Source organism: Scyliorhinus torazame, chromosome 12 (genome assembly GCF_047496885.1).
Source record: "Scyliorhinus torazame isolate Kashiwa2021f chromosome 12, sScyTor2.1, whole genome shotgun sequence".
In the NCBI taxonomy this organism is placed as follows: Eukaryota; Metazoa; Chordata; class Chondrichthyes; order Carcharhiniformes; family Scyliorhinidae; genus Scyliorhinus; species Scyliorhinus torazame.
The window spans coordinates 159,053,142-159,079,724 of record NC_092718.1 but is presented as its reverse complement, the minus strand read 5'-3'; the positions used below and the strand labels follow the sequence as shown (position 1 = coordinate 159,079,724).

General features: G+C 48.1%; 1 protein-coding gene across 3 annotated transcripts in view; it reads right to left on the bottom strand.

The window, feature by feature from the left end:
• Positions 1-26,583, bottom strand: part of LOC140386692 (lysine-specific demethylase 2B-like) — a 313,645-nt gene that overhangs the window by 128,815 nt on the left and 158,247 nt on the right. For 2 of the 3 annotated variants that reach the window (XM_072469251.1, XM_072469252.1), the window contains exons 7-9: positions 22,426-22,585; positions 22,183-22,325; positions 16,185-16,915 (exon numbers count right to left, since the gene is read on the bottom strand). In XM_072469251.1, the coding sequence (XP_072325352.1) occupies positions 16,185-16,915; positions 22,183-22,325; positions 22,426-22,585 (1,034 nt within the window). The remainder of the gene's footprint in view (positions 1-16,184; positions 16,916-22,182; positions 22,326-22,425; positions 22,586-26,583) is intronic. The other variant, XM_072469253.1, reaches the window with a different exon arrangement.

Below are 26,583 nucleotides of genomic sequence, written 5' to 3'. Positions count from 1 at the left end.
CTTTGCTTTGTGTCAGAAATGTTACTTATTATTCCCGGGGATTGCCCATCAGTATGCGATAGCTGTTACTTGGTTATGCTGATGGTCGCTGGTATCGATGTTGTCGGGTTTTTGCAGAGGTAAATACACAGCAAACCTGCAGCCGCTGGTTTCTGTCTTGTTGGCTGACTTTCCCATCAGCCTTTGCCGTTCGCCATTTTAAATTGGGAGTTGGCCACTTTAGGTGGCTACAGTGGTGGTCCACTGTAATAGGAGATGTAAGGTAGGACCTGCACTACAGGATTGCCGGTAGCTCCTGCCGGCTGGCTCCGCCCAGGGAGAACTGTATAAATATGCATGACCTCCAGTGCCCTGCCATTTCGCCAGCTGCAGCAGGAGGCCACGCATCTGACTATAATAAAGCCACAGTTGTACCCAACTTTAATCTTTGTGCAATTGATCGTGCATCAATTTATTACAGTCAGATTTTCCACTGAATGGATATCAGAATAAAGCCCGATCGCCTGCAGCTGGAACCTCACTCGCCCGACACCAGGAAAGACTTTACTCACTGGCTAGCATGTTTCGAGGCTTACATCAACGCGGCGGACCCTGCGCCAACGGAGGCTCAGAAGATAAACGTCCTGTACTCCAGACTGAGCTCCAGCGTGTTCCCGTTGATCCAAGACGCCACGACTTACACAAAAGCAATGGAACTCCTCAAAGAACACTACGCGCAGAAGGCGAACACGCTCTTCGCCAGGCATGTACTTGCCACCCGCTCGCAACTACTTGGTGAGTCCATTGAAGACTTCTGGCGGGCCCTAATTCCACTCGTCCGGGACTGTGACTGTCAGGTCGTCACGGCTGCCGAACACGTGAATCTCCTCATGCGCGATGCCTTCGTGACGGGGATTGCGTCGGACCGCACCCGAGAACGATTGCTGGAAGGGGCCACGCTCGAACTGGCGGAGACGAAAACCTTGGTGCTCTCCATGACGGTTGCATTCCGTAACGTACAATCGTACCTCTCCCGCCGCGCTGCCCACCCATCTACCCCTTCCTACCCCTCCTAGACCCCGCCGCCGACCTCCTCAGCCGGGGCCCTGCCTTCGCAATAAGCCTGCGCCGCACGCCGATCCGCACACACCGGGGGTCCCCACTGCTACTTCTGCGGTCAGCAGAAGCACCCCCGCCAGCACTGAACTGCCCGCGCTGCAGTTTGTAAAGCCTGCAGTAAAAAGGGCCACTTCGCGGCTGTGTGCCAGGCCCGCGCATTCACTGTGATCCCGCCCGCTATCGCCCCCTCCCCCACGCCAGACGCACAATGTGAGCCGCCATCTTCTCCTCCCGGGTCCATGCGCGACCAATGGGTGCCGCCATCTTGTCCCACTTCAGCCACGTGCGCCCCATGGGCGCTGCCATCTTGTCCCGACCCCGCAATGTGTGTACCATGGGCGCCGCCATCTTTTTCCCCACAGGGTCCCCGGAAATCCCGACATCGGAACCGCACACGGTCGCCACCCGAAGCATCCGATGGCTACCCGCAGCTCGCTTCAATGCCGTTGGACCAATCTCGCTCGCACAACCTGGCCACCGCGTCGACGACAGTTAAAATCAACGGCCCGCGACCTCGTGCCTGCTGGACTCCGGGAGCACTGAAAGCTTTGTTCACCCAGATACGGTAAGGCGCTGCTCCCTCGCGGTCCACCCTGTCAATCAAAGGATCGTCCTAGCCTCCGGATCCCACTCCATCCCGATCCGAGGCTTTTGTACAGTCACCCTCATGGTCCAGGGCGTAGAATTTAGTAACTTCTGCCTCTATGTCCTTCATAATCTCTGCACTGCACTCCTGTTGGGCCTGGACTTCCAGTGCAACGTCCAGAGCCTCACCCTCAAATTTGACGGGCCCTTACCCCCCCATAGCGCTTGCAGCCTCGCGACGCTCAAGGTCGATTACCCCTCCCTTTTTGCCAATCTAACTGCGGATTGCAAACCCGTTGCCACTAAGAGCAGACGGTACAGCATCCAGGACAAGACCTTCATCAGGTCCGAAGTCCAGCGGCTGCTTAAGGAGGGTATTATCGAGGCCAGCAACAGCCCCTGGAGAGCCCAAGTGGTAGTGGTTAAAACTAGGGAGAAACACAGGATGGTCGTGGACTACAGCCAGACCATCAATCGGTACACGCAGCTCGACGCGTACCCCCTCCCATGCATATCTGATATGGTCAATCCGATTGCGCAGTACCGGGTCATCTCAAAAATTGACCTGCAATCCGCCTACCACCAGCTCCCCATCCCGAAGTCGGACCGGCCATACACTGCCTTCGAGGCAGATGGTCGCCTCTACCACTTCCTTCGGGTCCCTTTCGGTGTCACAAATGGGGTCTCGGTCTTCCAAAGAGAGATGGACCGAATGGTCGACCATTACGGTTTGCGGGCCACCTTTCCGTACTTAGATAACGTAATCTTCTGCGGCCATGACCAGCAGGACCACGATGCCAACCTCGATAAATTCCTCCGCACTGCCACTCTTCTCAACCTGACCTACAACAAAGAGAAGTGTTCAGCACGACCCGGTTAGCCATTCTCGGCAATATAGTCCAAAACGGACATCTCGGGCCTGACCCCGACCGCATGCGCCCCCTCATGGAACTTCCCCTCCCCTACTGCCCCAAGGCCCTCAAACGCTGCTGGGGTTCTTTTCCTACTACGCTCAGTGGGTCCCAAACTATACGAACAAGGCCCGCCCACTCATCCAGTCCACCCAATTCCCCCTCGCGGCCGAGGAACAACACGCTTTCGCCCGCATCAGAGCAGACATCGCCAAGGCCGGGATGCGCGCAGTGGACGAGTCACTGCCTTTCCAAGTAGAAAGTGACGCTTCAGACGTCGCCCTTGCCGCCACTCTAAACCAGGCAGGCAGACCCGTGGCATTCTTTTCCCGCACCCTTCATGCCTCTGAAATTCAACACTCATCCGTCGAAAAGGAGGCCCAAACACCTCAGAGCCCCCAATGGGAGTCTGGGATGAAACGGTTCCTTGATGGACTGGACATTCCAGTCTTGGGGAGGGCAAAAAACGGGGCTTGGAACCACTAGCACTGGGAGAGATCATGGACAGCATTAGCTCCATGCAGGTGGGGAAGGCGCCGGGACCCAACGGGTTCCCGGCGGACTTCTACAAAAAATTTGCGACAGCACAGGCCTCAATCTCGCTGATACCTAAGACAGACAAAGACCCAACGGAATGTGGGTCATACAGACCCATCTCACTGCTGAATGCAGACGCCAAAATACTGGCCAAAATCCTAGCCAAAAGGTTACAAGACTGTGTACCAGAGGTGGTCGCAGAGGACCAGACGGGCTTTGTCAAAGGTAGACAGCTTACCTCGAACATTAGGCGCCTGCTGAACGTGATAATGACCCCCTCCGGGGAGAGAACACCAGAGGTGATCGTCTCCCTAGATGCAGAAAAGGCCTTCGACAGAGTCGAATGGAAATACCTCATGGAGGTACTGGAGATGTTCGGGCTTGGAACAGGGTTCAAGCCCTGGGTAAAGCTCCTATACAATGCTCCCATGGCGAGCGTACGGACCAACAATACCAACTCCCGATACTTCCAGCTGCACAGGGGCACCAGACAAGGATGCCCACTGTCCCCGCTGCTGTTCGCTCTAGCGATCGAAACATTAGCAATCGCACTCAGAGCAGCAAAAAGCTGGAGGGGGATCCGAAGGGGAGGCAGAGAACACAGAGTCTCACTCTGTGCAGATGACCTGCTCCTCTACATTTCGGATCCACAGAGCAGCATGGACGGAATCATCGCGCTCCTGAAAGAGTTTGGCGCCTTCTCGGGCTACAAACTCAACATGAGCAAAAGCGAGATCTTCCCGGTACACACACAAGTAGGTGGTGCAGCCCTAACGGGACTGCCGCTTAAACAAGCCCGACACAAATTCCGCGACCTGGGAATCCAAATAGCCCATGTCTGGAAAGGGATCCACAAATGGAACCTCACCAGTCTGACAGAGGAAGTAAAAAAGGACCTGCAAAGATGGAACACACTCCCACACGGGGAGAGTCCAGACGATCAAAATGAACGTGCGTTGCAGGTACCTCTTCCTATTCAGATCCACCCCGATCTACATCCCCAAGGCCTTTTCCAAAGCACTAGACGAACTAATCATGGCGTTCGTATGGGGGGGGGGGGGGGGGTGGAATGCTAGGGTCCCAAAGAAGATGTTACAAAAAACAAAATCCAGGGGGGCGCTAGCCCTCCCAAACCTACAACTTTACCACTGGGCGGCGATGGCCGAGCAAATAAGGGGATGGATCAAGGAGCCAGAAGCCGAGTGGGTGCGCGCGGAAGAGGCCTCCTGCATGGGGACCTCCCTCCGGGCCCTCACCACGGTGTCTTACTCATGTTCCGAGATCTTGACAAACTACGTCCCCTCTCCCGCCTGGTATCTCGTTCTGTACTGCTACTGCTTGATCTTTCCCTTCTGCTGTGGGATGTCCTTTCAATAGTTCTCGACCTTTTCCTGCGGACCTGTTCACTATCCGATGTACTATCTGAACTCGCACTGCGTTTCTGTGCCCTCCATTTTTGAACTTCGTTTTCCCAATCCATTGTCTTGACTCCTTCCCCTGAATGCTGTACATTCAACCAATGTTTATACTTTCCAGTGGCCTTCCCTGCTCTACTAATAACAGTTGCATCCTTCCATTGACTAGACCCTTCAGGCAAGTATGTCACTTTTGTACCAACTTTTGGCAGTTGCCCTTTCGGAAAAATGGCCTGTTCTAATTCACCAGAAGTGTTGTGTTCCTCCACAGAAACCCTGTCTATATCAGTTAATTGGTCCTCATAGTTCTGCAAGACATGTGTACCAGATGACTCTGGTTCCTCGTCATGTCTGTCTGCTCTGTCTAAGTTTGAAAATTTGTAATCTGTACCCATTATCCTTGATGAATGTACCCTGACAGTTTGATTACCATGTTGCAAAATAATTGTTTTGCCATCTATGCCTATGATCTTCCCTGGGCCTTTCCATTCATTAAAATTGTCTCTCTTATAGTATACCATGCCTCCTTGCTGAAAAACGGCATCTGATGGCAGCATGATTTCTTTCAAAGCCATCATTACTAAATGGGCTTTCTGCAGCGTATTCATAACTCTGATATTCATGTTTTCACAAACTCATCATCAGCAAATTCTCCCCCATTGCCCATAAGGAATTTTGTCGGTGGACCCATTCCTGTCCCTATCCATTTTTCCACAATTTGATACAGAATTACTCTTTTTTCTTTACTTCGTACAATCGTTGATTGACTAAATCTGGTTGCTAAATCTACAAAATGCAAAATAAATATATTATTTGCTTTATCCCAGATCTTAAGGTCCATGGCCACAATGTCGTTAAAATCCCTGGCCAAAGGTAGGGTTACTATCGGTTGTAAGGGGAAAATTCGGGACAACGGATCAAGACCATAAATCATGGCTGACACTGTATCAGAAACAGGCAGGCAAAGGGTTAAATCAGATGGGTAGCACAGAAAGACCACACTTAAAAAGCACAGACACAGATCCTATCAGGACAATAAAGTATTCCCAATCAATACAAAGCCTGCATTTAACACCTCGTTATGAAACCCGGAACATATCTCAACCGCCAGCCAAAAGCCATCACCATTTGATCTAGTTAAAGGGAGCTCTATTGTGAACCTAAATAAATCCTATTAAAAAGCATGGTATCACTTCCGGGTGCGGCGATGACCAGCTGAGTCGCACGTTTCGGCAGCTCCCTGTGAAACGGACTTTTGGGCTCTTGATAGGAGCCCCAACGGCAATTTTAACGGCTGAAAACACCATGCGGTAAACCAGAAGGGTGTTCCCCCTGGACACGGATGGAAAAAGGAGAGGAAAGTGGCCGGATTGCAGCGGATCCTTTGGAACAACGGCAAGGAAGGCAAGCAGAAACCAAGATGGCGTCGGAAGGTGGCAGTTTCATATGGGGCCCTGAACAACAAGAGTTTTTGAAACGCTGCGTGGAGGAGATAAAAAAGGAAATGAAGAAAGAGTTGTTGGCCCCGATATTACAGGCGATTGAAGGGCTGAAAGAGGAACAAAAGACCCAGGAGCAGGAGCTTCGGGTCGTGAAGGCGAAAGCAGCAGAGAATGAAAACGACATACAGGGCCTGGTGGTGAAGTCGGAGATACAGGAGGCACACCAGAAACGATCTGTGGAGAGGTTGGAGGCACTGGAAAATAACGCAAGGAGGAACAACTTGAGGATTCTTGGCCTTCCTGAAGGTGTGGAGGGGGCGGACGTCGGGGCATATGTGAGCACGATGCTGCACTCGTTAATGGGAGTGGAGGCCCCGACGGGTCCGTTGGAGGTGGAGGGAGCATACCGAGTTATGGTGCGAGGACCGAGAGCAGGAGAAGCTCCCAGAGCCATAGTGGTGAGATTTCTCCGTTTTAAGGATAGAGAAATGGTCCTTAGATGGGCGAAGAAAACTCGGTGTAGTAAATGGGAGAACGCGGTGATCCGCGTCTATCAAGATTGGAGTGCGGAGGTGGCGAGAAGGAGGGCGAGCTTTAATCGGGCCAAAGCGGTACTTCACAAAAAAAAGATAAAGTTTGGAATGCTGCAACCGGCAAGACTGTGGGTCACATATCAAGGGAGGCACCACTACTTTGAGACGGCGGATGAAGCGTGGACTTTTATTGTAGAAGAAAAATTGGAATGATTGGACTACGAAAATGAACGTTTGGACAAAGTGGTGGGACGAGTGGGGGGGGGGGGGGGGGCGAAGAGGGATTGTATGATTAATCCTGCGGTATGGTAACTTTTCTTTCTCCCACAGGTGGTGATGGGGGGAGGTGGGGAGGGAGAGGAGATGGGGCGTTGGCCATGGGAGGCGGGGCCGAGGGAGAGGCGCGGGCTTGGTTCCCGCGCTATGATAATTATGGCGGGAATAGAGAAGCAGGAAGGAGGGGGCGCCGCACGGGGCGAGCCGTGATCACGGGGGGAAGCCGAGGTCAGCCAGAGTTTGCTGACTTCTGGGAGCAACATGGGGGGAGTAATTACGCTAGCGGGGGGTCTAGCGGGGGGGGGGGGGGGGGGGGGGGGGGGAGGGGGGAATTACTGGGTTGCTGCTGCTGGGGAAAGGGGGGAGTGGGTGCGGGAAAGGATGGGCAGGGGGGCACCGTCTGGGAGAAATACAGCCGCGTGGGAACTGGGCGAGAAGCTGGGAAAAGATGATGGCTAACCGGCAAGGGGGGCGGGTGGGAAGCCCCCCAACTCGGCTGATCACGTGGAACGTGAGGGGGCTTAACGGGCCGATAAAGAGGGCACGAGTACTCGCACACCTTAAGAAACTTAAAGCAGATGTGGTCATGTTACAGGAAACGCACCTGAAACTGATAGATCAGGTTAGGTTGCGCAAAGGATGGGTAGGGCAGGTGTTCCATTCGGGGCTGGATGCGAAAAACAGGGGGGTGGCTATATTAGTGGGGAAGCGGGTAATGTTCGAGGCAAAGACTATAGTGGCGGATAACGGGGGCAGATACGTGATGGTGAGTGGCAAATTACAGGGAGAGATGGTGGTGTTGGTAAACGTGTATGCCCCGAATTGGGACGATGCCAATTTTATGAGGCGAATGCTAGGACGCATCCCAGACCTAGAGACTGGAAAGCTGATAATGGGGGGAGACTTTAACACGGTGTTGGAACCAAGGCTGGATAGGTCGAAGTCCAGGACTGGTAGGAGGCCGGCAGCAGCCAAGGTGCTTAAGGATTTTATGGAGCAGATGGGAGGGGTGGACCCGTGGAGATTCAGTAGACCTAGGAGTAAGGAGTTCTCGTTTTTCTCCTATGTCCATAAAGTCTATTCACGCATAGACTTTTTTGTGTTGGGTAGGGCATTGATCCCGAGGGTGAGGGGAACGGAATATACGGCTATAGCCATTTCGGATCATGCCCCACACTGGGTAGACTTGGAGATAGGGGACGAAACAAGAGGGCGTCCACCCTGGAGAATGGATATGGGACTAATTGCGGATGAGGGGGTGTGCTTAAGGGTGAGGGGATGCATTGAAAAGTACTTGGAACTCAATGACAATGGGGAGGTTCAGGTGGGAGTGGTCTGGGAGGCGTTGAAGGCGGTGGTTAGGGGGGAGCTGATATCAATAAGGACACATAAAGGGAAGCAGGAGAGTAAGGAACGGGAGCGGTTGTTGCAAGAACTTTTGAGGGTGGACAGACAGTATGCGGAAGCACCGGAGGAGGGACTGTATAGGGAAAGGCAAAGGCTGCATGTGGAATTTGACTTGCTGACCACAGGCACTGCAGAGGCACAATGGAGGAAGGCGCAGGGTGTACAGTATGAATATGGAGAGAAGGCGAGCAGATTGCTGGCACACCAATTGAGGAAAAGGGGAGCAGCGAGGGAAATAGGGGGGGTGAGAGACGAAGATGGAGAGACGGAGCGGGGAGCGGAGAGAGTGAATGAAGTGTTTAAGACATTTTATAAAAAATTGTATGAAGCTCAACCCCCGGATGGGAGGGAGAGAATGATGGAGTTTTTGGATCGGCTGAAAATTCCCAAGGTGGAAGAGCAGGAAAGGATGGGATTGGGAGCACAGATCACGGTAGAAGAAGTGGTGAAAGGAATTAGGAACATGCAGACGGGAAAGGCCCCGGGACCGGACGGATTCCCAGTTGAATTTTACAGAAAATATTTGGACTTGCTCGCCCCGCTACTGACGAGGACCTTCAACGAGGCAAAGGAAAGGGGACAACTGCCCCCGACTATGTCAGAAGCAACGATATCGCTTCTTTTAAAGAAGGAAAAGGATCCGCTACAATGCGGGTCCTACAGACCAATCTCCCTCCTCAATGTAGATGCCAAGGTCTTGGCCAAGGTAATGGCAATGAGAATAGAGGAATGTGTCCCGGGGGTGGTTCATGAGGACCAAACTGGGTTTGTGAAGGGGAGACAGCTGAACACGAACATACGGAGGTTGTTAGGGGTAATGATGATGGCCCCACCAGAGGGTGAAACGGAGATAGTAGTGGCGATGGATGCCGAGAAAGCATTTGATAGAGTGGAGTGGGATTATCTGTGGGAGGTGTTGAGGAGATTTGGGTTCGGAGAGGGATATGTTAGATGGGTGCAGCTGTTGTATAGGGCCCCAGTGGCGAGTGTGGTCACGAATGGACGGGGATCGGCATATTTTCGGCTCCATAGAGGGACAAGGCAGGGATGTCCTCTGTCCCCATTACTGTTTGCACTGGCGATTGAGCCCCTGGCGATAGCGCTGAGAGGTTCCAAGGGATGGAGGGGAATACTTAGGGGAGGAGAAGAACACCGGGTATCTTTATATGCGGATGATCTGCTACTATATGTGGCGGATCCAGCGGAGGGGATGCCAGAAATAATGCGGATACTTGGGGAGTTTGGGGATTTTTCAGGGTATAAATTGAACATGGGAAAGAGTGAGCTGTTTGTGGTGCATCCAGGGGAGCAGAGTAGAGAAATAGAAGACCTACCGTTGAGGAAGGCAACAAGAGACTTTCGTTACCTGGGGATCCAGATAGCTAAGAATTGGGGCACATTGCACAGGCTAAATTTGACGCGGTTGGTGGAACAGATGGAGGAAGATTTCAAGAGATGGGATATGGTAGCATTGTCAATGACAGGGAGGGTGCAGGCAGTTAAGATGGTGGTCCTCCCGAGATTCCTTTTTGTGTTTCAGTGTCTCCCGGTGGTGATCACGAAGGCTTTTTTCAAAAGGATAGAAAAGAGTATTATGGGTTTTGTTTGGGCCGGGAAGACTCCGAGAGTGAGGAAGGGATTCTTACAGCGTAGTAGGGATAGGGGGGGGCTGGCACTACCGAGCCTAAGTGAGTATTATTGGGCCGCTAATATTTCAATGGTGAGTAAGTGGATGGGAGAGGAGGAAGGAGCGGCGTGGAAGAGATTAGAGAGGGCGTCCTGTAGGGGGACCAGCCTGCAGGCTATGGTGACAGCCCCATTGCCGTTCTCACCAAGGAACTATACCACGAGTCCGGTGGTGGTAGCTACACTGAAGATTTGGGGACAGTGGAGACGACATAGGGGAAAGACCGGAGCACTGGGGGGGTCCCCGATAAGAAACAACCATAGGTTTGCCCCGGGGGGAATGGATGGGGGATATGGAATGTGGCAAAGAGCAGGTATAACGCAATTGAAAGATCTATTTGTGGATGGGAAGTTTGCGAGTCTGGGAGCGCTGACCGAGAAATATGGGTTGCCCCAAGGGAATGCATTCAGGTACATGCAATTGAGGGCTTTTGCGAGGCAGCAGGTGAGGGAATTCCCGCAGCTCCCGACACAAGAGGTGCAGGACAGAGTCATCTCAAAGAAATGGGTGGGGGACGGTAAGGTGTCGGATATATATAGGGAAATGAGAGACGAAGGGGAGACTATGATGGACGAACTAAAAGGGAAATGGGAAGAAGAGCTAGGGGAGGAGATTGAGGAGGGGATGTGGGCAGATGCCCAAAACAGGGTAACCTCGTCGTCCTCGTGCGCCAGGCTAAGCCTGATTCAGTTTAAGGTATTACACAGGGCACATATGACTGGAACACGGCTCAGTAAATTTTTTGGGGTGGAGGATAGGTGTGCGAGGTGCTCGAGAAGCCCAGCGAATCATACCCATATGTTTTGGTCATGCCCGGCACTACAGGGGTTTTGGATGGGGGTGACAAAGGTGCTTTCGAAAGTAGTAGGAGTCCGGGTCGAACCAAGCTGGGGGTTGGCTATATTTGGGGTTGCACAAGAGCCGGGAGTGCAGGAGGCGAAAGAGGCCGATGTTTTGGCCTTTGCGTCCCTAGTAGCCCGGCGCAGAATATTGCTAATGTGGAAAGAAGCCAAGCCCCCGGGGGTGGAGACCTGGATAAATGATATGGCGGGGTTCATAAAGTTAGAGCGGATTAAGTTCGTCCTAAGGGGGTCGGCTCAAGGGTTTACTAGGCGGTGGCAACCGTTCGTCGAATATCTTGCGGAACGATAGATAGGGGAGAACAAAGAAGGCAGCAGCAGCGGCCCAGGACTTGGGGGGGGGGGGGGGGGGGGGGGGGGAGGATGGGGGGGGATGGGGGGGTGTGGCCTGAGACAAGGCAGTTGCCAATTAGGGCTAGTTTTTATTTTTTGTTATTTAATATTTATTTATTTGTTGTTGTTTTTGTTTAAATTTAAAAAAGGTCATTATTATCTGTATTGTTACAATGTTGTGTAAAGGATGCACAATGTACTGTGTTGGTTGACCAAAAATTTTCAATAAAATATTATTTAAAAAAAAAAAGCATGGTATTGACGTCAGAGCCAGGAAGCCCGCGAAAACTATGAATGAACGAAATCATGAATGAATGGGCTGTGAAGTGGGAACCGGTAATGGCCCACTGAAACTAACCTACGATAATACCTTCATGAATAAGCCCGCCAAGAATCATGTTGCAGGGTAAAACTGTAAATATGCATTAACCCAAAAGCCCATCAAAACTTGTAAGAAATCTGTAGTATATAAGATGAAGCCTTTCTGTATGTACTTTGAGTTCAGTGTGGACCGTGCTGTCTTTTAACTCCGGCCCGCTGTTCTCCCTGGAGCTTCAGACAATAAACCCTGTCTTGCAATTCAAACTTCTGACTCAGGTTGACTTTTTTCCCTGCAACATGGTCGTGCTGGTGTCCTTCTGTACTTCCTACAAACTTCACAGCGGTCACTAACATGTTCTATCAGTTTAGTATAGTCGTCATCCCTTACCCCTGTATCCTTTAATACATTTTTCAGCCTCCGAGGAGCCGGATGAGCAAATTGCCTCTGCAGTTTTAATACCACAAGCTTATCAGCTAACGTCCCATTTTCAACTGCTATTAACACATCCTTAACCACTCTACTTGAAATATTATTTGTCAGTAATGGAATACAATAGTGTCCCGACTGTGTAAATTGTAAGTCCACCGTCTTTCCAAAAACTGTTGCCTTATCCTGTTCCATATCCAGTTTCATGTGTGCTTTCTTCATCGACGGTCTGCTCAGAAGCAAAGGTATCTCTCTTGATACAACATCCGTGCTAATGAAATGATTCACTCCGGCAATATCGCAAGGGATCACCACTCCTTTCAGCGACTTCAGAGTATTATCATCCCCAAACCTGAAACGTGTGGAACTTTCAAATTCCTTAACCTTGTTACGATTTTCAGCATTCAGAGAGTCCAGGTAACATTTTAACCAGTCAATTCCACACACAGTAGATGTGCAGCCACTGTCCAATACAGCACAGTTGAAGGATTCTGCAACCAACACCCTCATTACCGGCATAAAACTACTTGTCAATAGGGCAATACCTTCTTTCTGGTCACTATCTTTTTCCTCTTCTGACTCTTCCGTGTCATGTGCCGCTTCAAACACTCTATCATAACGAGTTGGACAGTTGAAAGCATAATGGTATTGAGAGTCACATCGAAAACATCGATTTATCATGCCCCGTGCATTTCTGGGGTTCATCTTCCTATTGTAGGTTCTAACTGGGTTTCTGTCTTCATAATTTCATTGTCTCGGTCTCTGTCTATAGTCTTGAGCCCTGTTCGTAGCCATACGATTTCGCCATCCTGTTACTAGTGTATCTTCCATATTCTGCCTTATTGCAGGCTGACCTATTTGGGTCATCAGAGCCATCGGAATTGAATGTTTCCCCAGAAACTTTTGTAAAGCTTTTGTCATCTGTTTGAATAAGGCGTCCTTATCAGTAAATTGAACTCCTGTCAAAACCAGGAGCCTATCCACGTTGCTCACTCTAGCACAGTCAAGTGATTTAAAGGCCAACACAGACTGTGGAAATTCCAGATTGTGTTTCTGCAGCCTTTTATATAGTCTGCCAAATTCCATTATATAGTCATCCACGGAGATATCCTCCATTTTCCGGAACTTATCAAAATCCGACCATGCTTCATACGCACTTAACAAGTCATCTTTCGTATAAATCTTATCCATATAATGTAATAAAGTCTCCAGACCTTCTTCTGAGTCTAACTCTTCCAATTCCAGCTCAGAAAGCACTTTGTTTCGGATTTTACTGCCATATGGTAGAGAAAGAGCCAATGCCATACCTTGTTTTCTCTTTCCCAAAGCAGTACCGTAGTCCACATAACTACTGCACTTCTCCATTGGTCGTCCGATTCCCTTTCAGAAAATAAGGGAGGATAGTCATATCCAGCCATCTTTATCCTCGGTTCAGCCATATATCCCTTTTTTTTTTTCTTTTCTTACACTCCTTGGTTAGATCTGGAAAGGTTGTATCTTTCAACCCTTCACATTTACACAGCAACCATCCTCTGCTACCAATTGTTAGCCGTTTTAGTTGCTGTGATATGAAGAGTCGAAGGTTCTTGTTCCTTTTCAACAAACACCCTTTATTTCACTTCCACAGCCTCTGCACAAAACTCTTAACAACACACCACCCGACAGAGGCCACCTGAAGCCCCTTTACATATCAGTGTCAATTAATGGATACTTAACATAAATGAGACAACTAATTGCAATGTCTCTTAACCCATTACTTAACATTCAAAAGGTGAGGACAGGACAGAAGGACACTGAGTCAGGGACCTATACACGGATGGCAGGATCGCAACACTGGGCGAACTGACAGAGAAATTCCAGCTAGCCAGGGGGAACGAGCTAAGGTACCTGCAACTAAAAAACTTCTGATGAAAGGAGACAGGGACATACCCACAACCACCATGACAGACACTACTGGAAGAGTTACTGGATGCAAGCATACTAGATAAAGGAAACTGTAGTGACATGAATGACCGACTGGTAGAAGGGGCCGACACCGTACTGGACGCAACAAGAATGAAGTGGGAGGAGGACCTGGGGATCGAAATAGGGTGGGGGCTCTGGAGCGAAGCACTGCATAGGGTCAACTCCACCTCCACGTGCGCAAGGCTCAGCCTGACGCAACTAAAAGTGGTACATAGAGCCCACTTAACAAGAACCCGTATGAGTAGGTTCTTTCTGGAGGTGGAGGACAGATGTGAGCGGTGCCAAGGAGGCCCAGCCAACCACACCCATATGTTCCGGTTCTGCCCCAAACTTGTGAAACGTTAACAAACTTAACGTCCACAGGAACAGAGAAAATGGGGAAGACGGGAGGGCCGCAGAAGCGGAAGTGCACAGAAGCGGAACGAGACGACAACGGCAGCGAACTCCGTCTTGGAGAAGCAAGGGACGACAACACCACAAACAAATGCCTATTTATGTGTGTAAATAATTTTGCCAAGTGTACAGAGCTGCTGCTGTTGAGCGAGGGCATAATACCGTCCGATGGCTTCTCAGGGAAAATTAAAACGTCAGCAGCAACAGCGACCCGTAGGAGAGTGGGGGTGAGTGCTCTGTTGGGAGGGTGTGGGAAGACTGAGGCGCGTGGGGTCACGTCTAGTCAATTGCTATTGTATATTCTCTTTTTGCACTATGTTAATGTTCACTCTATTTTGCTGTGTTAGGATTATTACTATTTATTATGAAAAACTTTGCAAAACTTTAATTAAAAAAATATTTAAAAAAAAAGGATAGGGCTAGCTACAATTTTCAATTTCCTAGGTTCAAATATATTACATGTAGGGTAGGGTGCTCTTTCAGAGGGTAGGGTGCTCTTTCGGAGGGTCAGGTGCAGACTCGATGGGGCGAATGGCCCATTTCTGCACTGTAGGGATTCTATGAACATTTCTAGTGCAGCAACTTCATTTCAATGTTCAATTTACTATAAATGGTGCAAATTAGTTTTCCTCAAAGTGTTTATATTGAAATTAAACCCATGTTCAAATGTGAAATATATTTATGAAACTTGTAATTTCAATGATTAAAAATTGCATAAACATACACAGGCTATAAAAGATTACCAGTTGTGTGTACTTCGATATGTTGCAGAACTGAACACATTTGTAATGTATCATGCTCTCATAGTTTGTTACTCAGAATACTTGATTTGTAAATTAAACCCTGCAGTTTGATTCCTGGAGGCTGTTGTTATGCAGTGGGGCACGCTCGAAATTAATCAACCAGAAATTTCTTAGCCGACATAAGCTGCAGGAAAAATCTAATTGCAAATCATGGAGAATTCAAAGTGGTAGATTTGAATTCAGATACATTAACATATTAGCATTCAGAACAACAGAATAAAAATAATTCATTTTATGCATCTCAAGGCCAGTACTGGCTGCCCATCCCTTAATAGTCCTTGAGAAAGTGGTGGTGAACCCACTTCTTGAACTGCAGCAGTCCTTCAGGTGGTTAGGGAGTTTTAAGGTATAACAAGATAATCAATGTAATCATACAAATTGCTCCAATTCAGAACCCAGTATAATCTAAAACCAAACTGTACTACAGTGTCTGAGCAAACTTGGGTAATTGCTCACCCTAAAGCAAAATACTGCAGAAGCTGGAAATTTGAAATAAGATAAGAAAATGCTGGAAATATTCAGCAGGTCTGACAGTTCTTACAAAAGATCATCAACTTGAAACATTTACTCTGTTTCACAGATGTTGTTAAACCTGCTCAGTATTGCCACCATTTCTTCCATCGGGCAGGAAGTATAAAAGTCTGAGAACACGCACTGACAGATTCAAAAACAGCTTCTTCCCTGCTGTTACCAAACTCCTAAATGACCCTTTTATGGACTGATCGGATCGCTTCACACATCTTCTCTACCAAGTAGTACTACACGCTTGTATGCTTCACCCGATGCCTGTGTCTATGTATTTACATTGTGTATTTTATGTTTGCCTATTATGTATTTTCTTTTCATGTACAGAATGATCTGTCTGAGCTGCATGCAGAACAATACTTTTCACTGTACTTCGGTACGCATGACAATAAACAAATCCAATCCAATTCTGTTTTTTAAGTTAGGCAAGCACTCGTTAAGTTTCAATTGTACAGTCACTTAACGCCTTGTAAATAAATGGAGGCCGACTTCCATTTTTGTTTTCACAAAGATTGTGGCTATATTTCATGCACAAGCAAATTAATTACTAGAATTATAGTTCTTTAGAAAAAGGGAAGAACAGAGATACAGAATCGAACTCTGCCAATATATGATTTTAAAGAATTTCAGCAATTACAATATACTTGTTACATCACTGACACTTACCATTTACCCCAGGTCTTGCACACTCTCATACAGATGCATAGGTCCTTTTGGCTGAGGTACCTGAATATTGCCAGCCACACCTCCCGTTGCATCACATGTTCTGATCCACCAGCCAATGGTAGAGAATCAGGTTCAGGGCTATCAGGTGGAGGCCGTACCACATGCCGCTCCATTTGAAATGGCTTAGGAGGAGATTGCACAGGGAGTTTGCTTAGTATCTGAGGACGAGCCAAACCTCCTAGACCCTTGTGACAAAGCTGATTGGATGGCCCATTTTTCTTCTTCAATGAAACCTCCACTGTCCTAAAGGAGTTTTTTTGAATACTCTCTCCTCTCAGGGAATAATAGTTATTTTCTCGATCCTTTGAGGCCAAAAATGAATTGCTTTTTATATTTCTTGCATTCTCTTCATCCTCATCTTCTTCTTCCTCATCATCTTCCTCACTAAAAATATCATTAGACAGCCTTCGGAGCTTGGACCTTTGATTATCTGCCTTTGCAACAGACCTTGGACTAGATCCACCACTGCTTCCTGCTGATCTCTGTAGGCTAGATTCTGATCCAGAACTTGAATCGGTGCCAGAATCAGAACTAGAGCTAGAGCTGGTTGCTTCATTTCGGTTGACACGTTTCATCATTTGTCGTATCCGTTCTATTCTTTCTGCATCTTCCGATCTTTCGAGGTGATTTACTTTTGTGCATTCTTCAGAATTTGGAGTCGTTTTCCGTTTCTAAAGAACAAAAATACATTAAACAGCTGAAAATATTAAAAACCATCAAATGCTACCTTCATAACAAGTTTTAATAGTTACAGTAAGTCTCAAATGATAAAGCAATCAATTACTTTCCACTTCCAAAGAGTTGAATTCTGTCATTGAATTTTGTTCATTCTGCTAAAAGAAAAAGGGGCAAGCACCCGAGATAGGGTGCTTTCACTGCAATTGTATAGGGCATTGTGGAGTCTATACCTGCAGTACTGAGTGCAGTTTGGTGTCCTTATTTGAGGAAAGATGTTCTTGCAATGGAGGGAGTGCATCAAAGGTTTACCAGGCTGATTACTGGGATGGCGGGATTGTCACATGAGGAGAGACTAAGTTGTTTAGGATTATATTCATTGGAGTTTAGAAGAGTGATAGGGGATCTCATAGAAACTTACAAATTCTTCCAGGATTAGACAGGATAAAGTCAGAAAGAATGGTCCCGATGGTGGGGGAATTCAGAACCAGGGGTCATAGTTTGAGGATAAGTGGTGAGTAAAACTTTTAGGGCTGAGACGAGGAGAAATTTCATCACCCAGAGAGGTGAATCTGTGGAATTGACTATCACAGAAAGTAGTTGAGGCCAACAAGAATCCCCGCGACCGGTGCGAATCACGCCACGCCGCCAGCATGTGATTCTCCGCAGAGCGGAGAATTGCCGCCATTGGCGCCGGTGTGGTTGGCGCGGCGCCGGTCGTGGGCCACTCTGCGCGGCCGGCCCACCTATTCTCGGCCCGGGATGGGCCGAGCGGCCGTCGTGGAAACGCAGAGTCCTTCCGGCACCGTCCACACCTGTTCAGTCGGCGGGAACTCAGCGTTGAAGGGACGGGGGGGGGGGGGGCGGCTTGTGAGGGGGGCCCTCTGATGTGGCCTGGCCCGCGATCGGGGGCCACCGATTGACGGGTCGGCCTCTCTGGCTGGGGGCCTCCTTTCCTACGCGCCGGCCCCTGTAGTCTTGCGCCATGTTGCGTCTGAGCTGGCGCGTTGAAGGAAGCCACTGCGCATGCGCGGATCCCGTGGCGCCCAGTTCGCGACCTGATAGGGGCCAGAATTAGTCGTGGGGTCGGCCCATTTACGATGGCGTGGGCACTCTGCCGCGGGATTAGAGAATCCCGCCCCATATATTTGGAATCTGAAATAAGCGAAGCCACAGTGGATTAAAAAAATTTTTTTTTTTTTTTTTTTTTAAAAAGTGTAATTCCTGCCAAAATAAATGTTGACAAATGGCAATTAACATGGGATCAAAACGCACTGGCTTTATTCCAGTTCCATTTGCAAGTATTGCTGTTAAATAACATGTCTCAAAACTTTTCACATACAATAATGTACTCTGGAATGCAGTAACCAAACAAATGTGATAACCATTTTGTACATAGCAAGTTAATACAGATAGCTCAGATTTTGGTCAGGCTGCTTGAGGAAGGAAAGTTAAGCAGGGCACCAGAAGAATTCTATTTTTCATATCAGACCTTGGAACTTAGAACGTCTCAGGACAGGATCTCTGGCAATGCAACATTACAACAGCATGATAAACTGGATTATCAGCGAAGTATTTCTGTTCAAGGGCTGGACTGGGACTTCAACTCCATTTTTTGCCACAGCTATCAACTGAGCTATGGTAAATAAACATGAAACCATTTCAAGAAGGTCTACTTTATTTACTGGCCCTCGTGACAAGGAACAAGAAACTAAATAAAAATGTCAAGTTGGCTTCCGCACACTCAGTTGCTCTCTTTCAATTTATTTTATTTTTAAAAGACTGCTGTAAGGAATAACCTGGAAGGCAAGTCCAGGCAAGATAGAAACAGAAGACAGACCCCAATTTCCTCCTTTCTGATAGTAAAACTGGTACATTGTACAAAATGGTGCGGTTTCACTTACTATAGTTAATCTAAGAAAACACAATTCAAGTCTTGAATTCTGTTTTAGGATTGGAGGCAAGGGATCTTGAGGGAAATTGGCAGAGTTAGAAAACAGATTTACAAACCACTTAATCCAAAATTATGGGATTATCAAGTAGGACCTATGATAGAATCAATGTCATTGTGTACGGAGCTGTATAGCATTTGGGATTATATTCAACAATATCAACTAAGCTTTCCAAGACCAAATAAGAGCATGATGAATATTAAATATTTAGAATGGCCTCTGCCTGTCATGACATACAATGAACACCAAAAAAGTCTCACTTTTTTAAAGCAGGATTGTCTGATTGTAGTTTTAATATGTTAAACAGGCAAAATTGTAGACCTAGCAGAAGAAAATAATAATTTAACCAAAATGATCTTAATACTTAACAAGCAAAACATTCAAGATGCAGGAAAAAGATGAAAGAACTCTGAAATGTAAACAGATATTGTAGGAGACATTCAGAAGATCAGGCAGCAGCTGTGGTGAGGAGTAGAGTTACCATATCAGGCCCTCCCTCCACCATGGGTGTAATGGCGGGCAAGGGAGAGAATATGATGGGAGCTGAACAACTGATTTCCTGCCAGCATACAATGACAGCAGGAACTTGTGGTTCCGTCTGCCATGACGGGTCGCGGTTCCTGCCAGGGGCTGGCCAGAACTATTTTGCAACTTGAGCCAGCCATCCAGCAGGATATCACATCGGTCCAGACCTCGGCTGGACAGACGTGGAGGTGTCGGCACTTACCTAAAGGAAGCCTGGGAGAGCCTCCGGAGTTCAGGATGGATGATGTAGGCCACAATGAGCCAGACCCTGAAAACACCATATGCAACAGTGAGTGGGTGGAACATCAAACAAACGGATCATTTTGCAGTAGCTTCTTCCAGGAGGTGAAACTCCTCGCAGTAGCTTCTTCCAGGAGGTGAATCTCCTCGCAGTAGCTTCTTCCAGGAGGTGAATCTCCTCGCAGTAGCTTCTTCCAGGAGGTGAATCTCCTCGCAGTAGCTTCTTCCAGGAGGTGAATCTCCTCGCAGTAACTTCTTCCAGGAGGTAAATCTCCTCGCTGTAGCTTCTTCCAGGAGGTGAATCTCCTCACAGTAGCTTCTTCCAGGCGGTGAATCTCCTCTCAGTAGCTTCTTCCAGGAGGTGAATCTCCTCGCAGTAGCTTCTTCCAGGAGGTGAATCTCCTCGCAGTAGCTTCTTCCAGGAGGTGAATCTCCTCGCTGTAGCTTCTTCCAGGAGGTGAATCTCCTCGCTGTAGCTTCTTCCAGGAGGTGAATCTCCTCGCTGTAGCTTCTTCCAGGAGGTGAATCTCCTCGCAGTAGCTTCTTCCAGGAGGTGAATCTCCTCGCAGCAGTTCTTCTAGGAGGTGAATCTCCTCACAGCAGTTCTTCCAGGAGATGGATCCTCTTGCAGCAGCTGCTTCAAGGAGAGGAATCTTCTCGCAGTAGCTTCTTCCTTCCTGTGTTCTTCACATAGTAGTTTCTTCCAGAAGGTGCTCTTCTCGCAGCTGGTGGACGGCTGGACTGCGATGCCCTGGGCTGGGGAGGAGAGACAAAGATGTGGGGTGGGTATGGAGGCCTCCAGTGATCTGGTGGGGAGGTTTGGTGTGGCAGGGCAAAGAGAGATGCTGCAATGGTCATCAGATTGGTACGGTGGTATGGGCTGAGAGGATAGGAAGGGCTGTGCTGGATTGTTGGTGGGGGTGTAGTGTTAACGGGTATGGGGGATGGAGGGTTAACAAGTATGGGGGAGAGGAGAAGTGGGGAAAGGGGTTCAGAGGGTGGTGTCTGCGCCATCAAAGATGTGTTCTAGGGTCATTTTCAGGAAATCGGTGAAAGAAGGGATGGTGAGGGTTAAAGGAGGCAGTTGGAGACAGTAGGGGGGATGGTGAGGGTTCTGCAATGCTGGGTGAAGGGACACAGGTTTGTTGGGAGTGGAGACAGAATGAGAAGTAGATTCTAGGAGTTGACAGATTTTGGAAGGAAGTGGGGGTGGGGCGGGCCAACTGTGATGGAGGTGGGCTCCTTGGGAAGGTTAGGGGAGTTCCACATATACCTGCATAGGATGAAGGGTGATTGGAGAGGACTGAAGGCTGACCAAAGGAGATTAATATGATTCTTTGTTGGGCCCTCAATAGTAAAGACTGCAAGTAACTTAGAAGAGCCTCTTGGTGGAAATCTCAAGGTGCTGTATGGGATTTGGGTCATCGGAGGTGGGCAGAAGTGAAGGTCTGCTCAATTGGATAACTGAAGGGAAACCCCAGCATGTAGTACTTAGAATGCTAGGACCCTGGAACAGATGGAAGTGTGAAGGGCAAAGGCTCAGCCTGCATAGAAGACCTCTTGCACATGGTTCACAAAGGCCCTGCCAAACACTTTTGCCTCCCTTCACACATATGATTCAGGTGAACACAGACTCAGCCTGGGGTGTCCCCCTGAAGAAAATGGCGACGGGGGAGGAGAGGAGTTTTACGGAAATTCAAATAAACCACATCATATCTCAGTGAAGTGCAAGTGCACTAAATTTACATAAGTGTCACAAGATTGACAATCATCGTGCACTCATGCAACAACATTGTGAAATCCAAAGTAATTTTTTTTGTTCCCTACCACTTCTTCTAGGTGCTCCTCTGATGTCTGCAGCAGGGGTGGAGGAAACATGCTGATCAACTTGCCTTGTTGCCTTGGATAACCTTGGTGGCTGTCCTCTGGAGACTTGAGGCCTGGAGGGCCTTGGATTACTTTGGCTGTCCTGGCATAGGACAGCTGTTCCCTCTGTGGTCACAGAAAGGCTGGTCACCCTCAGAGAACTGAATGGAGATCCCAGGGTGTCCAACTGCTGCTCCTCCTCCCTTTGGGTGCCTGCCTGACTCCTTGAGCAGAAGGGGCACCTGGATAGAGGTTGAGGTGTCCCCTCCCCACTCATGCAGCCACTGAAAAGCTCACCAAGGGCTACAGCAATGGAGGGCAGGTCTGTACGCATCTCCGACAGAAACGGCTGGACCCAGCTTCTCCATGGCCTCCATCACTCTATCCTTGGAGACCTTCATGCGTCCACAGATCAGAACCACTGCATCAGAGAGGTGGCGAACGACTCCTCCACCTCACTTGTCACTTTATTGAGGATCTTCGCCACCTCTGCCTGATGTTCCCTGTCTCTTGCTGCCTCACTAGCAACTTGAGTGGCCAATCGCAGAGCTTCGTCATCCGACTCGGATGCCTCTGCCCCTGCAATCCGAGTGACGGTGAATACCAAATTCACCTCCTCCTCCTGCTGTGGACACATGTCCATGCAGTGACCACCGTCCTAAACTAAATCTAGTACCCACCGAAGTGTGTGTCTCTGCACTGGAGGGAAGTACAGGTGATTGCTCTACAGGTGCACTTTCTTCCTCCTCCCCAAAGTCCTTGGTTCTCTGTGGGCTCTTTGGCTGGGCTTTATCCACCTGCTTTCCCTTCTTCCTGCTGGAACCTGTAGTGAGAGAGGAAAAAGTGAGTGACTACATGAGCTGCCTCCAACATGGAAGAATATGTGACCCTTAGGTTTCAATGTGACATGCATGGATCCTTACTGGATGGAGGCTGTCCGTCGATCTCTCCATCTTCATAGGCTTGGTTATGTTCCTTCCCTGCCAACTGAGCTGCCTGCTCCTCAAAGTCGGTCAGGTTCTTCAAGGCAGGCTGGTCCACTCCTGTCTTCCCCCTCTTTCTCCTATTATTACTTAGCTTTTTCTGTGCAGAGAGAGAGAAGATGGAGTTGAGAGCTATTGGGTTCCAGGTATCTTTCTCCGGTCTCCAGTCTTACAAATAAGCCACTGGATTGTGGCCATGTGATTGATGCACTGAAGGTTGTCCAGAAGAATTCTGGGCCACACCCTCCAGGGCTGTGCAAACATGCAGATTAGCTGTGCATGCTGATCCCATCCTGAGCCCCTTTGCCTCGCCACCCCAGGCACCCAAGGCAGCACGTGAGCTCTCGTGTGGAAGGGTCAGTGACCCACAGTGGCCAGACTAAATGGACTGCAGTGGGACTATGATGTGTTACCGTACCATGCTGTTGCTGATGCCCATGACCCCGCTACCATTCAGTGAGGTGAATGTGAGCAGTTGAGGGTTCACTTAGCGTAGGGGAGCAGATGAGGTCATTCACCTGTTTCCTGCACTGCAGGCAGTCTTCCGGTGGACGCTGTGTGCACTGACCACCCTGGAGATTTACTCCCATACTGAGTTGGTCTGTTGACCCAGCCTTCTCCTCCCATCCGCTAGGGAGGACACGCTGCCTGGCTTCCACTTTATTCAGAAGGACTTACAGGGCAGTATCACTGAATTTGGGGGCTGGAACTCCTGATGATGGACAGGTTGCTGTCCAGGCGCATCTTAAACATTCCCGGTCCTGCCACAGGACTTAGTTCCGAAATGAAAAATTCTGCCATAACACTCTTACCTCTGAATCAGAAGGTTGTCAGTTCAAGTCCCACTCCTGAGACTTGAGGACAAAGTCTCGGCTGGAACTTCAATGCATTATTGAAGGTTTGCTGCACTGCCGGAATGATGTCTTTCAGATGAGATGTCAAACTGAGGCGCTGTCAAGTTCATATCAAATATCTCATGACACTATTTTGAAGAGAAAAGTATGGGAGCAATCATTGGTTCCCTGGCCAATATTCACCTCCAAACCAATATCAAAAATAATCTGGTCATCACAGTGCCATTTGCGGGTTCTTGCTTTGTGTAAATTAGCAACTGCAATTCCTACTTTCCAACAGTAACAACTTCAAATGTACTTTGTTGGTTAGCTCTCTGGGACATTGTGGTCATGAAAGGTACGATATAAATGCACGTCTTTTCTACGGATGAAAATATCATCATCCTGAAACCTTACCTCCCTCAATTTTCCAATTTTTTATTTCATACTTAGCTACTTTGCTCACAAACCATTTCAAATTTAAAGTTGCCGTTTCTGTTTAAGAAAGTAGACCTAGCTTTCGGATGCAACAAAATTACTGCAAAAGTAAAATATGAAAATAATTATACAGTGCGAAAGCAGCATAGTCGGGGGTAGAATTTTGATTCAGTGCAATGGTATATGTGGGGCCAAACAGTCTAAAAGCAGACACAGAACAAAAGTATCCATTCAAATTGCATACTGCAGTTCAGTTAGGATCCTCTGTGAACACGGAGTGACTTAGTGAGCACAAAATACAGTACAGGTACATACAATGGAAAAATTAAGAAAATTGAATTTGCAGGTGATAAAATAAAAGCTATACTAAAAGGGCATTCAGCATTCTTTAAATCTAAGTGTCAGAAACAATGTTTTATAAAGGCATAACAATATTTATTTCAGCATCTACAATGTATCAGTGTAAACCAGCATGGATAATGATAAAGAAAGACTTGCATTTATATAGCACTTTTCACAACCACCAGACACCTCAAAGTACTTTGCAGCCATTGAAGTACCACTGAAGTAATGTAGGAAATACAGCAGCCTATTTGTACACATCAAACTCACACAAATGTGATAATGACCAGATAATCTGCTTTTGTGATGTTAATATATTGGTCAGGACATAAGGCATAGCTCCCCTGCTCTTCTTCGAAATAGTGTCACGGGATTGTTTACATACACCCAAGCAAGCAGAGGTAGCCTCGGTTCAACATCTCATTCAAAGAACAGCACCTCAGACAGTGCAGTGCTCCCTTAGTATGCACTGAAGTGTCAACCTTAGTTTTTGTGCTTAAGCCCTGGAGTGGGACTTGAAATCCAGAACCTTGAGATTCAGAGGCGAAGAGTGTCCATCAACTGAGCCATGGCTGACATGCAATGCTCAATAATGTTCATTATTCAGCTGATCAATAGCAGTCATAGTTAAATAATTTAACTATCTTTGTTGCAAGACTACTTTTAGTAAGGAAGACTGAGGCAACATGTAATATTTTACATATAAAGTGTAATTTTGGACAGCATGCAAAATGCTACACATTATAAATTCCAAATAAGCCAAGATCGATAAGGAGATGGAGTATCATATTAATAATGCTTCTTGCCACATTAACTGGACGGTGTCACACAATCAGGCAGCAACATTACAATTTTATTTAGCTGAGTGGAAATTTCTTCCCACACAATCAAATTTAAATGCCCCTATGATATTTACTACAGTGGCTTTCCTATACTGCAATTCTACTTAAAAGATGGGGTGGAGTTCTCTGTCCTGCAACATCCATTTTTTGGTGGCAGTGGGATTCTCTGTTGGTAGCTGTCCAATGGACCCCCATGGCATCGGGACATTCACAGGCATGAGTGTGCTGCTGCCGAAACGGAAGATCATAAAAATATCATAGAATTTACAGTGCAGAAGGAGGTCATTCGGCCCATCGAGTCTGCACCAGTCCTCGTGAATAGCCCTCTGGAGAATCCAGCCCCATATGAATTCTGCGCAGATGAATAGCAACTAATATTCTCATTGGATAGCCTCCAGTTAATACACCTTTGTTACCTCCCTCACTCCTGAATGAGCTAAATAACAAACAAAAGATACTTAAAGAATCATGGATTGCGGCCCGATAGAAATATCCTAGCAAGGCCATTCTCAGCATGAAAAGGGATCCCCGTCTGGAAGCTGGAGAGCAGTGCAGGCAGCGGCAGTGAGAAACATTACAGCTGCAACACTTACCTGGAAGTTGCTCCTGTCCATCGCTGGAAGGAAAATGGATCTGAGGGGTTGAAACACAGGTCACAAACTATTAGCTGCAAGCCATTCATTCCTTTCCTGTAGTGGGCTGTGATTGGCAGCTTTCACAAAACAGCTGCAGGTTGATTCATTCATCTCCCTTCATAGATGAGTGACTCTAATGTTTTCAAACATCAACCACATCAAAGAGAGGTAAGTACATTCCAAACACTCATGCATGTTATTGCAATGCACTTACTGCTCTGATGTGGTTGATATTTGTAAATATTGCGGTTTCAGCACTTATACTCATCCATGAAGGGAGATAAATGAATCAAGGCTGCAGCTGTCAATCACAGCCCACTACTAGAAAGGAATGAATGGCTTGCAGCTATTGGCCGGTGGGGTTGAAACACAGGTCAGAGTTGTTCTTCTCTAGGAATGGACAGGTGGAGCTTCCAGGTAAGTATGACAGCTGTAATTTTTTTCACTACCCCTGTCTGGACTGCTCTCTAGCTTCCAGGCAGGTGACTCTTTTCTGGGTTGGGGGAGGGCTTTATTCAGGGGGACCCTGTGACAGTCTCTGTGTGGACGGTTCCTTCAGTTAGGGAGCTCCTCAGGAGGCTCTCCCTATTACGGGAGTGGCACGGTAACTGGCACTGTTGCTTCAGTGCCAGGGTCCCAGGTTTGATTCCCGCTTGGGTCACTGTCTGTGCAGAGTCTGCACGTTCTCCATGTGTCTGCATGTGTTTCCTCCGGGAGCTCCAGTTTTTTCCCACAAGTCCTGAAAGACATGCTTGTTCAGTGAATTGGACATTCTGAATTCTCCCTCTGTGTACCCGAGTAGGCGCCAGAGTGTGGCGACGAGGAGATTTTAACAGTAACTTCATTGCAGCATTAATATAAGCCGACTTGTGACAATAATAAAAGACTATTAATAAAATAATAATCTTTATTGGAAACCGGGGGGGGGGGGGGTCTGGTAGAGGAAGGGTGGGCAGGTAGTGCACTGTGGGGGGGGGGGGGGGGGAAGTGACACGACCCTCGGCTGGA